Below are 12,395 nucleotides of genomic sequence, written 5' to 3'. Positions count from 1 at the left end.
GGAACTATTTTATAAGACTTCTGACCTAAACGGACAAACAACTGTACCGAGGGTGTTTCGTAAATACGTTATTTCCTTCGGCAAAGAAGCGAAAACCTGACAACATCTTAGTCTTGTGTCAGCCTCCGTAGTGCTTCAAAAGGGAGGGTTGAGCGGTGGACTGAGCCAATGGTTGCAATTCGCAAACCTCACCTCTAGATGCCGATAAAATTGAATAGATTGGACCTTTAAACATCAATGGCTGTGTTACTTTTTGCCTCAATGGAAGCAGTAATAACGCATGTTACACACAGCACAGTTTTGTGAGACAATAGATTTCATTTCTTCAGTTTACATGAAAGCTGGAGTGATTGATTCACCAACTACACTTGCTACACTGGATTGTTACTGGTTATTGAATAACAAAATATGGTTGTGAGGAATAAAAATGTGAACCTGCCTGTAAAAATGTCTACATGATTTCATTCTGTGAAAATATAATCGTCATGCCTTTAATATTGACCGAGTAAGGCCATGTCAAAGACTGTACTCCTATTCAAGCTAATGCTAGAAATCAAACTTGTTTATTAGAATATAAAACTGGTTTTCACTGTCACAGTTCATTTATGTTTATGTTTTGAGTTCGGTGTTCCCGTTTTTGCCTGTCCCCTTATTAGTTCCCGCACCTGTTTCTGTTTCTCTTGATTATGTTTCCATGTGTATTCAAGCTCGGTGTTTTCATAAGTTCATTACGGTTATTGTGTATGTGTTACGTGCTTTTTCTGTTCCTGTGGAGTTATTGAAGAGACCCTGTTGGATTGCACTTCTCCTTCGTTGTGCGCTTGTGTTATTTTCTTTGTTTGTACACATATACATGTACATGTTTATTTGTGTTTCAGCTCTGGACCCTGCCAAAGATCCATGCCTCAAGATAAAATGTGGCCGCCTTAAAGTGTGTGTGGCTGAAGATTACCAAACACCCACCTGTGTCAGTCAACGCAGGATAAGGTATAACTTCCCCTGCCCAATCTGATTCATATTTACTGGATTTTTGCTCACTACTGAAACCCCCAAAATACAGCGACATTGGGTTTAATCTGCCTTTAGTCAGCATCGTGAAATTGGGTTCACCTGCACACTTTGGAGAGCTAGAAAGCTGAGCTTGTTCCTTTAGGAGGACTGTTCTCATAAATATTAGTTGAATAAATTGTCAAAAACAAATTAAAGCAGTGTTAGGGATCAGTGAGGACAGTGGTCGGTATTCATTTTATTGGGTTTAGTATATCTATGTTTTTTTAACATTGTGATGCATTTCTGTGGGCGGAGTTTAGGTGGAGGTGGATTACTAATGCTAGGTAGCATTTTTTGTTTGCTTGCTTTGACAATGACCAGAAAACAAATCGAATTAATTTTAACATGTAAGGTCACCAACTATCTAGGACTGAGGTTGTTTTTTTTCACAAAGAATCTGGCCGACCTATACGCGCTCACTAAATGGATCCAGGGATGAACCTCCAGTTAAGTGGCGTGACATCTACACCTACCAGACAGAGAAACCAAGCGTGTATAGTAAAGATAAACTGAGAGTGTATACATCTATACTGCCCTACAAAGGCAAAGTGCAGTCACTACACAAACACTGAAACTCCCTTTTCACACCAGCGAGTCATTGCAGCCAGTTATGTGAGTAAAACATACAGTATTTGTACGATGCGCCACTATTACTTTGTTAGAGATCGCTTGATATGCCCTGATAGCCCTATTCGCACGAGATAAGTATTACCTGGGGACCTCTAACGTTAGTCATTTGTAATTATTGCAGAGGTTGTCTTTGATCTTAACCCCATTCGAATAAGCAATATATATTGCTACTTTTATGGATTTTGAGTAGCATGCTTTTGGATTTGCATGTACAGCGCCTTATGTTAACTACAATGACAAAAGGTTGCTTTTTGTTCATACCCAGCAACATAAGCTGGAACTAACTGGAAACATTGCCTGCCAATGTCTGGGAATTGTGTGAGTGTGTGCTTGTGTTTTTGCGGCCGAGGTGCAAATAAGGCACACAATGACCTGGATCTTGCAAAGCTACAGTTGTCAACACTGATTGTTATGAAACGAATCAGGAAGGGAACTGTGGGTGTTAACATACTGTAACACATATTTTCTGCATGAACAACTGAAAGACATACAAAGAAGGATATCAGAGGTGTGCAGGGAACTCCACAGAGAGAGACAAATACATAAGCGAAAAACTAAAACTGACTGTTACAGTTAGTCAGCAGAGTTGTGTTTTACACAATCTCTCATCTTTTTGTGCGCAGTTTTAATGGCATGAATTTGAACGCGCCACAACTGAAATGCAAGCGATGTCCAGTTGTGCATCCCTCACCTGTTTGTGGAACGGATGGGCACTCTTACTCCACCAAGGTATCATGCACATATATATGGTCACATATAAGATTCAATCCCAGGGAATGCACGTTCTCTTAAAACAGTTCATAGCATAAAGGCATAGTTCACTCCCTAAAAAATAAAAAAAATAATCATTCTGTTAGTTCAAACCCTTATGACCTTTTTTTCTACAGGACACAAAAGAAGATATTTTGAATAACAGTGGTAAACAAACAACATTGGCCCCCATTGACTTCCATTGTATGGAAACAAAACCACTGAGACGTTTCTCAAAAAATATTATTTTGTGTTACACAGAAGAAAGAGTCAATACTGTAAACGTTCTAAATTACATGAGGGTGAATACATGTTGTGCCAAATGCAGAAAATGTTTCTATAAAAATGTTCACATTAAGATACTATTAACTGTAACTCATACAAACCAGTTGGCATTTAAAGCAACTGTACTGCACACAGCCTGTTTACCGCCTGGGTGCATGTGTCAGCATCTGCATTTGTATATTGTTCAAATTGCTTTTCATAAAGTTGTGTCATAGAGAAATACGACCGAGAGATTAATCCGGATCAACAACGAGTTTACTGTATCTAATCTCAGATTTGTTTGTGTGTGTGTGTGTTGTAGTGTAAACTAGAATATCAAGCCTGCATATCTGGAAAGCAGATTTCTGTCAAGTGTTCAGGACAGTGCCCATGTCCTTCAGGGAGTCCAGTGGAGAAGAGAGGTACTGTACAAACATCACTGATGCAATTCATTTCTATTAGGCATTCATAAGGTATTGCACACACATTGGCTTTGTCTGGAAATAAATACTATGACTACTTACATTGCAGTAGCCTACATACTGTATATTGCATATGAAACAGTATGCAGTTTGCAATGGTAAATGTTACAAATAGAGCCATGCTACAATATTGTGTGACCTCATTGCTTTGTATATTCATGGCATCTGGATCGTATGTTGGGAATCAGAAGTGTATTTTGTTTATTTTACTAAGAGTCCTATTAATGAATGAGTCCATATCTAATTCATTCTTTATTTAAGATGTAAGGTAAGGTTGAGCGCAATGTATTGTGGGATACTTAAGGCTGTGATCTGCATATTTTGGCATACAGTCAGTTAGCATACAGAACACAATAAACATATTGTGTATATTATATACGTAATATATAATTTCGCTGCTGTCCTTCTGAAACCTTGTATCTCCATATTTTGTGATTTAAATGATTTGTCATATCATTTTTTTGTCACCCTTAATGTTTGAAACTGGGTATCCCAAATATCTTACCAAATAACAAGTGCTTGTCAACTCAGTACTTGGACATTGACGGTATGCATCTAATAATAAAAGTAATAAGGTATATGTTTTCTATTTTGATTCCTCATAAATGCTGATGAAATCTCACGTAGTTATTACATAAGCTAGCGAATGATTCTATATCTTTAAACAGTAATTCATCTTTCTAGCTGTGAGGAGTGATGTGTGCTCACTAGGGAGGCTTGCTTTCAGTGTTGCCCAGAGATTTCAATACATTTTGCGAGACATCACCAAACTTTGTGCAACTTCTCAAACCCAGCGAATCCCTTTGGAACTTATTAACTGTTTGCTGTTCCAGAATGTTTGTGACATTGTGTGTGCGAAAGACAGCTAAGTAATGTATGTTTTCATCATTATCACAATGAATGTAACTCCTGTCTTCATCTGCAGTGCCTCAGGCTGTTCAGTCGCCTTTATCATCGAAAGGTTTTAAATGACAGCTCAAATGATGGCTCAAAGCAACTCAAAGGAAACTTATGATCATTTAACGGAAGTCACTGTGGATTTATGTAAAGGTCTGTGAGTTGGTAGCGCATGAACACATTATTTGATAAATCCAGTTTTAGAAGGGGTAGGAAATAGGAGAGGTTTCGGAAGGACGGCATCGATATCAAACCTTAAGCATTATGTAAAAATAATCATGAAACATTTTAGAATAAAGAAAAGTAACAATGCTTAAACATTTTAGAACATTGGACTTACTGTCCTCCTTCACGGCTGCTTTCCAAACCAGACAAAAAGGAAATCTTTCCTTCCAGTACTGCACCCCACAAACGCCACAGATGTCTGAAACATGGGCTTCAAAAATTCAATCAGTTACGCCCATTAGTTCATTACAGCAAAACTGGATTTATCAAATGCCCCAAACCATCCCCAAACGATACACGCAGACTATTAAATCTAATGAACATATCAAAACAAAACAAATTGAAATAAATTATTGTGTCATTTGGTGCAGAAAATGCATTTAACAAAGTAAATTGGAAATTATTTATACATTGGATAAATATAAATCTCACCAGCAGGCACGGTTATGCTGATGGTATCCATTATGTTCGGGTTTAATAGCACATTTACGGATTTGCTAGATGTTTCATCCAAAGCGATTTACAGTGCAATTGGTATTGCGTTTCTCAGTCCGCGGGAATCAAACTCTTGACCTCGGTGTTGTTAGCATCATGCTCTGAGCTGCAGAAACACCATGCACACTGTGTCACCAGAAAAGGATGTTCCTGGCTACAATACAATAATAGCAGGGATTGCTCCCCTAACCCTGAGAGTTAACTGGACTTAAGTACCTTCCTTAAGAGCTAAAGGTGAGAGAGCTGGTGGGGTTTACAGCATGTAGTTTCTAGATCACTCTCACCAAGAAATGAACCTGCAAGCCTGTTTGGTGTCGGAAGTCCAGATCTTACAATATATTCCTTTTTTTCACAATCAGCAGTATTATCATCTATTAACTGAGTTATAGAAGGTTTCAACATTGACCACATAATCATTACCGTGGCCCAAACTTTGGATAGACAAAGAATCAATAACAACAAGGTCAGTGTAGAGCAGATTATTTCTGGAAAATAACAGGTGAATTACATTAGCTAGCAAGTTAGAGCTATGTCTAGATAGTTTTATTTGGAGTATCCATTGGAAGAAAAATACCGTCACTAATCTTGTGGAAAAGGTACATAAGTGGTTCTCAACAGGATGACTTATTTAAAATGTGATGACATGAGATTTGAAATACATTTTAACAACTAAAAACCAAGCTATGTGTTATTATTATTAATATTATATCCATTTTTATATTGACTTTTTTATTAACATTTTCCCATTTAATATCAGGTTTTGGGGGTCCTTTGAATATTGTGAGATGGCCTTGGAGTCAAAAAGGTTGAGAACCCCTGCACTACCAGACTCGTTCAACAAATTGTTGAGACACAAACAATAGCCTGAGCCTTCAGTCTGCTTGTGAAAAATCTACTCATTTTGTCTTAATTAAAGTCCCAGTGAAATAAAAAAACTACAATTCCTATTTTTTCATGAAATATTGCAGCGTTTATTGTCAATAGCTTATCAGTGTGGGTCATTCACTTTTTAAAATTCTTGTGCCTTTCCTCATGTAATCTTCCTCATAATCATAATCTGAAAATGCACTTCGGCTCTCTAGTGATGCATCTCAAATTACATAAATTAGACGGCTTGGGCGGAGCCCAATTTTTCTGATTCAAATTTAATTTTCGATCAGAAATACGTCAGAATACGAAAGCAAAAAGGCTTGCAACTTGCGCTTCACAGGGACTTTAACTGTATTTATATATGTGATCCAGTAATCAAAAGTCCTCCAGATTACATTACTTTCATATGTTGGTGATTAGATTATGTTACTGAATACATCTTTATCAAGTCATTTATAACTGTAACGGAAAACATTTTAAAAGTAACCCTCCCAAGTCTGGGTGTGAATTACACCAGTCTGATGTTAGTCTGATGTAGAAAAATCTAGCATATAGCATGAGAGAGATTTATCCATATTGTTAGACACTTATCTTTATACAGTGTTATTTCCTGTATTAATATTTTCCCCATGGATTTCTTGGTGTTGCACTGAAGGAAAATTGTTAAGCATGTGAGACAGTCACACAGTTGCCCTTGTCATTGTCACTGCAGCAAACCTACGTACTGATGTTTGTTTTACTGTATGTGTAGTGTGCGGTAATGCTGAGATGACTGAGGTGGTCAGCAGATTAAGAGACTGGATCGCAGTTCTCCATGAGAGCGGCAATCCCAGCAAGAAATTAAAGTTCCAGAAACCAGAAAAGAGTAAGCACGCACACATACATACAAAGTGTAAACAGTAAACACATTACAGCTTCTATTACCTTTGTCAGCCTTATGATAAATAACCTATATAGCACACACAAATAAAAAAGAAAATATAATTCTACAATCTTCTTTCTCCCTCTCGTGTATGCCCAGAGACAGACACAAGTAAGTTGCCCCTCTGTAAGGACTCTCTGGGCTGGATGTTCTCCAGACTGGACACAAACTTTGACCTTCAGCTCGACCAACCGGAGCTGTCCAGCCTGAGCTCAGAGAAGAGCGATGTGTGCACTAAAGCCTTCCTCAGGTCATGTGACTCAGACAGAAACAGGCTGATATCAAGCCAGGAGTGGTGTGCTTGCTTCCAGAGATATCAGGGTAAACGCACACGTACGCTTTTTCACATGCTTTGAATAATTTCAAGATAAAGAAGCACTGTTACACACAGCCAAGCATTTCGCAAACCAGTTAACAATGTCCTGGGACAGGTTGTTTCAGTTAAGTGAAAGCTACGTGGCAACGATACATCCCAGTCTCATGTATATGTCTATCCTCAAGAAAACAAGGGTACTCTAACAAGTATGCAGATAATATCAGTTTGACACACGTAAAGTAATCTGCAATATTATGTTTCAAACAGAAGTGGCGATAGAGAGGCAAAAGCTGTGACTACAGCAAGGATAAACTGGCCATGGGAGCTTTGATTTTTGACAATGAAAAGGGATGCGCAGATATTTGCGCAGACCATTGACTTGTAATGTATGTGTTTCAGAGGCCCCTTGTCAATCAGAGATCACCAGTATCCACAAACAACTAGCTGGCAAGAAATTACTGGGTGAGTGCATTTTTGTCTCCATATGTCTTATTGTAAAAGTACTGTTTAGTTTTTTAATAGACTAATATTCTGTTTTGACCATCCTGTTTGGTCAGATGTTCATCAGTTTTAAGATTATGGTCATTGAATGAATTCTTCATTTCGGTCTCCGTTCCAAAATCTATTAACAGTCATCTCAATGGATAATGTCTTTCTGCACTCCTGTGGGTTTTGATTAACAATGTTGTCCGTAAATTTATGCGCAAATGTTAATTATTTTCTGATTCACAGAACCAATTATCAGTAAAATCTAATCATTTCTAAATTTCAAGCTGCATGTCATTTAGTAAAGAATCCCATGGGAATCAAATCATTGCTAGAGCAAACATTTGCATGGCTGCTCTACAGTATATAGATAGACAGTCAGGCAGACAGACTTATTGATCTCCAGGGCAAATTAAGACTAAACATTGATTAATATGCACATAATACTGACAATAAACCACAAGAGCCGTATAGCCAGTTTCAGCGGCAGCAACATAAACAAACTATTTGGCCTTCACTTCCAGTAGACCTCAGCAAAGAATGTATAACGGTTGAGTAGTTTTAATTTCATTTAATACAATAAAATATATTTTAATTTTAATATAAACTTAATACAAATTAATTTGTTAACTAGCCACTAGCCATACTGATAACCAAACACACCAGACTTTAACTTTGGGCTAGGCTTGTGCGTCCGATGAAACCGTCTTTTCTGTGATCTCAGTTGTATATATGGTCAAATCTAAATGTATGTTTACACATCAACGTGGTTTGCATTTTGTATGTTTCACATACGCACAACAACGATGTCAAAAAATCTGTGTTCCCACTAATCCACTAAAACAATTGAAACATTATATTCTGCATGCCAATTATTCGCAATTTTCACCAAATATAATATAAATCGACCCATCTAGTGCGATTATGAGATTCCAACGGTTTCGATTATCTGTTTATGAGCAGCTTGTCCGGGAAGCACGGCTCTTTGATCAGTAGGAAATAGGAACGTGTATTTGAAAAAGCAACACCCATCAAAACCTCACCGTTCCAAATGACATACTATACTGAACACTATGCACTTAAACTACGCACTATGCACTCAACCATTCAGTGTAGGAATTTCAGAAGAGTAGTATCGACGCAAATGGAATACTAAAATGACTTATACTAACCGGAAGTACACCGGTTTCCCAGACAATCGCAAATGATGTTGATTTCACAGCACAATGCGTGTGAATAAAAATCAATCTTTGCATTGTACATTTAATGTAGTTTTCATCTGTTTTGCCCAGCAATACTTAAGCAGGAGATTGTTGCTCCGATAGTCATGCCTCCCTTCCCCTACGTAAACGAAACGTCCCGGTTACGTATGTAACCTCTGTTCCCTGATGGAGGGAACAAGACGTTGTGTCGAAGCCGACAGATGGGGTTCGCCCTTGAGAACCAATCGTCTCTGACTATTTTGAAAAGGCCAATGAAATTGGCGAATGAAATTTGCATGCCGGGCTCCGCCCCCGGATATCCGGGTATAAAAGGGGAGCCGGCGTGCTCATTCATTCACCTTTTGTGCTGAGGAGCCTGAGAGCATCTCGTGACTGCTGCAGCGGACGGCTATTGTCGTGGCAAGAAGGACACAACGTCTTGTTCCCTCCATCAGGGAACAGAGGTTACATACGTAACCGGGACGTTCCCTTTCTGTCGGTCTCTCGACGTTGTGTCGAAGCCGACAGATGGGGTTCCTATGGAAAACGCCACGGCACTAGCCGCGTCACAATCTCTAGCGAAGCGACGTTGACCGGCCTGGGCGAGCCACACGTGAGCGCTATCGCGAAATTTGTAACCTTCCAGTGGGCAGGCAGGGGCTCCCAGAGCTTTTGGCAAAGATGAGTAGCCCCTGCCCTCTGCCAACTCAGACGGCCCCATTGGCGAGGGCCATCCAGTCGTAGGGCTACTGGGTAAGCGCTGTTCCTTCAATGAGGACGTGCGCTACGGAGACCACTTCCCACCCTAGGGGGGAATACAGTGGAGACACCAACATGGTCTCACCAAATAGGGGAGAACTCATGGGAGGTATGTGCGGAATGCCGCAAGGTGGATGTCCACCTGGGGAGGTCATGGGTTGCCACGCGGGGAACCATCTCATGACGACATCTCAGACGGAACCACCCTAGTGGGGGGTTACTACGTGTGGGGCACTAGGTCCGGTTAGAGCTATATGTAATAACTCAGCTTGATACCCGGCCATAGGCGGCAGGGCTGCTCCGCCGAGCCCGCCGCCCTGAGTGCTATTGATGGATGGACGGACTGCCTATTCTTCACCCTTGGGGAAAGAAGGGAGGCAGCCCATAGCGCACTGGTCCACCTCAGAAGGGGAATGGCGCTATGCGCAGGCGTACGCCCCACGACTGCTGGTCTCACCTGCTGGCAAGACTCGAGCTGCCGACTCCCCACGGAGGTTGTAAGCCTCTGCGAGGTATAGCGTAGCCCAACCCGCAGCTCTACAGATGTCTGCCAGAGAGGCGCACTAAGCCGATGCCCACGAGGAGGTCACACCCCGAGCGGAGTGTACCGTCACTCAAATGGGCACGGGCTAGGATCGGCACGCCGTAGTGACGGCGTGTGCGACCCAGCGCTACAACTCTCCTCGGATACAGCACTCCCGTTGCTGACCTCCATAACAGACAAGAGCTGCTCAGGGCCTTGAAGCCCTCAGTGTGGTTCGAGTAGAGGCGCAATGCGCTTACTGGACACCCCACGTACAGGTTGGGTCTTTCTCCCGGTGTGGGAGCGCCTGCAAGTTCACCACCTAGTCCCAAAGGGGGGCGGCGGAACTTTGGGCACGTAAGTCGGCCGGGGTCTCAGGATCACGTGAGAGTCACCGGGCCTGAAATTTGGCAATCGGTGGACACGGAATGCTTGCAGGTGCCTCACCCTCTGGATGGACTCGAGCCCCAGCAGGAGAGCCAACCCCCCTCGCAGAACGAGGAAGGGGCTCTCGGCAGGGCCCGAAAAAAGGGGACCCAAAGGTCCACCTTAAGGTCCCAAGAGGGTACGGGGCGCGGACGAGGCCTTAGCCCCTCGCGCCCTAGAGGAACCTAATAATCAGGTCATGCCGCCCCAGAGGCTCACCAGCAACTGGTACGTGATAACCGCGACAGCGGGTACCCACGTTCCAATGTGGAAGGGGAGATTACTCCCCAGCCTCTCCTGCAATAGGACAGCACGTTCCTGAGCGAGCAATTCCGCGGGTCTTCTCCTCGAGAAGAGCACCAGGACGAGAAGGGGCGCCACTTAAAGGCATCCAGCCTTGTGGGCATGGCCCTTGCCTGAGTGACAGTCTCCACCACTGAGGGGGGTAGGTCATCCAGGAACTCCTCGTCCCATCCAGGAGCCAGACCCAGAGGTCCGGCTCGAACGCCACAACGTGTCCATCCCCTGCGAGTAGGCCCTTCGCCAGGGGATTTGGCCAGGGGGAGTTGTCGTCAGGAGTATTAGCTCCGAGGACCAAGTGTAGTTGGGCCCGTAAGGCGCAACTAGCAGCACTTGATACTCCCTTCCCAGACCTTGCACAGGACCTGCGCAATGAAGCTCACTGGGGGGAAGCGTAGTTCGGCTTGTCCCGCGGCAAGCTGCGCGCTAGGGCCTCCGTGTCGAGGGGGGAGCCTCGACCAGGGAGTGCCCAGCGGCACTGGGGGGTGTTCAGGGAGGCAACAGGTCCACCTGTGCCCGCCCAAACCACACCCAAGCCGGCCGCAGTGGTGGAGTCGTCACTTCGCACGAGGTGTCAACTGACGAGAGAGCGCTTGGCTGTCTGGTTCAGGACACCCGGTGGCGTGTGACCTGCAGGGGCCTTGCCACCTGCTGTCTCCACCAGGGGTGGAGTCGTCACTTCCCACGAGGCGTCAACTGACGAGAGAGCGCTTGGCTGTCTGGTTCAGGACATCCGGTGGTCATGTGACCTGCAGGGGCTTTGCCACCTGCTGTCTCCACTGGAGGCTGCGCGCTAGGGCCTCCGTGTCGAGGGGGTCCTCATCCAAGGAATGCCCAGCGGTACTGGGTGGTGTTCAGGGAGGCGACAGGTCCCCCTGTGCCCGCCCAAACCACACCCAGGCCAGCCCGCAGGGGTGGAGTCATCACTTCCCACGGGGTGTCAACTGACGAGAGAGCGCTTGGCTGTCTGGTTCAGGACGCCCGGTGGGCATGTGACCTGCAGGGGCTTTGCCACCTGCTGTCTCCACGGGAGGAGGCGTTTTGGGCGAGTTGCGATGACTGCAGCGAGCGAGTGCCACCCTGAGGTTTAGTACGCTACGCCGGTCGTGCTGTCCGGGCCAGTATGCTGGCTCTGCACGAGAGGCCGGAGCCTCATCAGTGCAAGCAGGACAGCTAGCAACTTGAAGGCAGTGATCTGCCAACGCAGGCGGGGGCCCGTCCGGCGACCCGACACTGCGCGCCCATTGCACACCGCACCCGCACCCCGTAGGGAGGTGTCTGTCGTTCCACGACCGGCCTCAAGACCTGCTCGGGGTTAGGATGCGACGGCAGCAGGTGTAATGACGATACGCCTACTGCCGGTGCGCCACGCTCTCCAGGGAACTCATCTCTGTAGTCAGTGCTGTCGCGGTCCCATGTGCGTCAACCCGAGGGGGACAGGCCACCCCCGAGGACACCATGCCCAGGAGCCTCTGAAACTGATTTCAGGGGACCGCTGGCTGCTGCCTGAAAGTTCAAGCAGCTCAGCACTGACTGTGCGTGCTCGTGAGCGAGCACGCCGTCATGGAGACAGTGTTGAGTTCTCTACCAGGAAAAGGGGGAGCTCCGCGCCAGGGAGAGCTGCTCTCTTTTTCCCGGCTGACCCGTTTACTGACATGCCAGCCCCTCGACAGTGCCGAGGGAACTGTACATGAGAGTATGCGGTCAGTTGTCATGAACCACTCCTGGCGTCTGACAGACACCAGGATGCGCTTCTGCGCCTCTCGAACGGCACCCTTGCAAGGTGCTGCTCAAGGTA

General features: G+C 44.5%; 1 protein-coding gene across 4 annotated transcripts in view; it reads left to right on the top strand.

Moving 5' to 3' along the window:
* The window catches only part of spock3 (SPARC (osteonectin), cwcv and kazal like domains proteoglycan 3), a gene marked incomplete at its 5' end in the record, with an annotated part of 30,194 nt that overhangs the window by 11,264 nt on the left and 6,535 nt on the right, over nucleotides 1-12,395 (top strand). For all 4 annotated transcript variants that reach the window (XM_079463068.1, XM_079463066.1, XM_079463069.1 and 1 more), the window contains 6 exons: nucleotides 879-987; nucleotides 2,304-2,409; nucleotides 3,017-3,116; nucleotides 6,415-6,528; nucleotides 6,685-6,906; nucleotides 7,301-7,363. In XM_079463068.1, the coding sequence (XP_079319194.1) occupies nucleotides 879-987; nucleotides 2,304-2,409; nucleotides 3,017-3,116; nucleotides 6,415-6,528; nucleotides 6,685-6,906; nucleotides 7,301-7,363 (714 nt within the window). The remainder of the gene's footprint in view (nucleotides 1-878; nucleotides 988-2,303; nucleotides 2,410-3,016; nucleotides 3,117-6,414; nucleotides 6,529-6,684; nucleotides 6,907-7,300; nucleotides 7,364-12,395) is intronic.

The sequence above is a fragment of the Barbatula barbatula genome (genome assembly GCF_947034865.1).
Source record: "Barbatula barbatula genome assembly, chromosome: 8".
NCBI classification, from domain to species: domain Eukaryota; kingdom Metazoa; phylum Chordata; class Actinopteri; order Cypriniformes; family Nemacheilidae; genus Barbatula; species Barbatula barbatula.
Note: the sequence above shows the minus strand (reverse complement) of the source record. Positions and strands in the feature narration are given on the sequence as shown.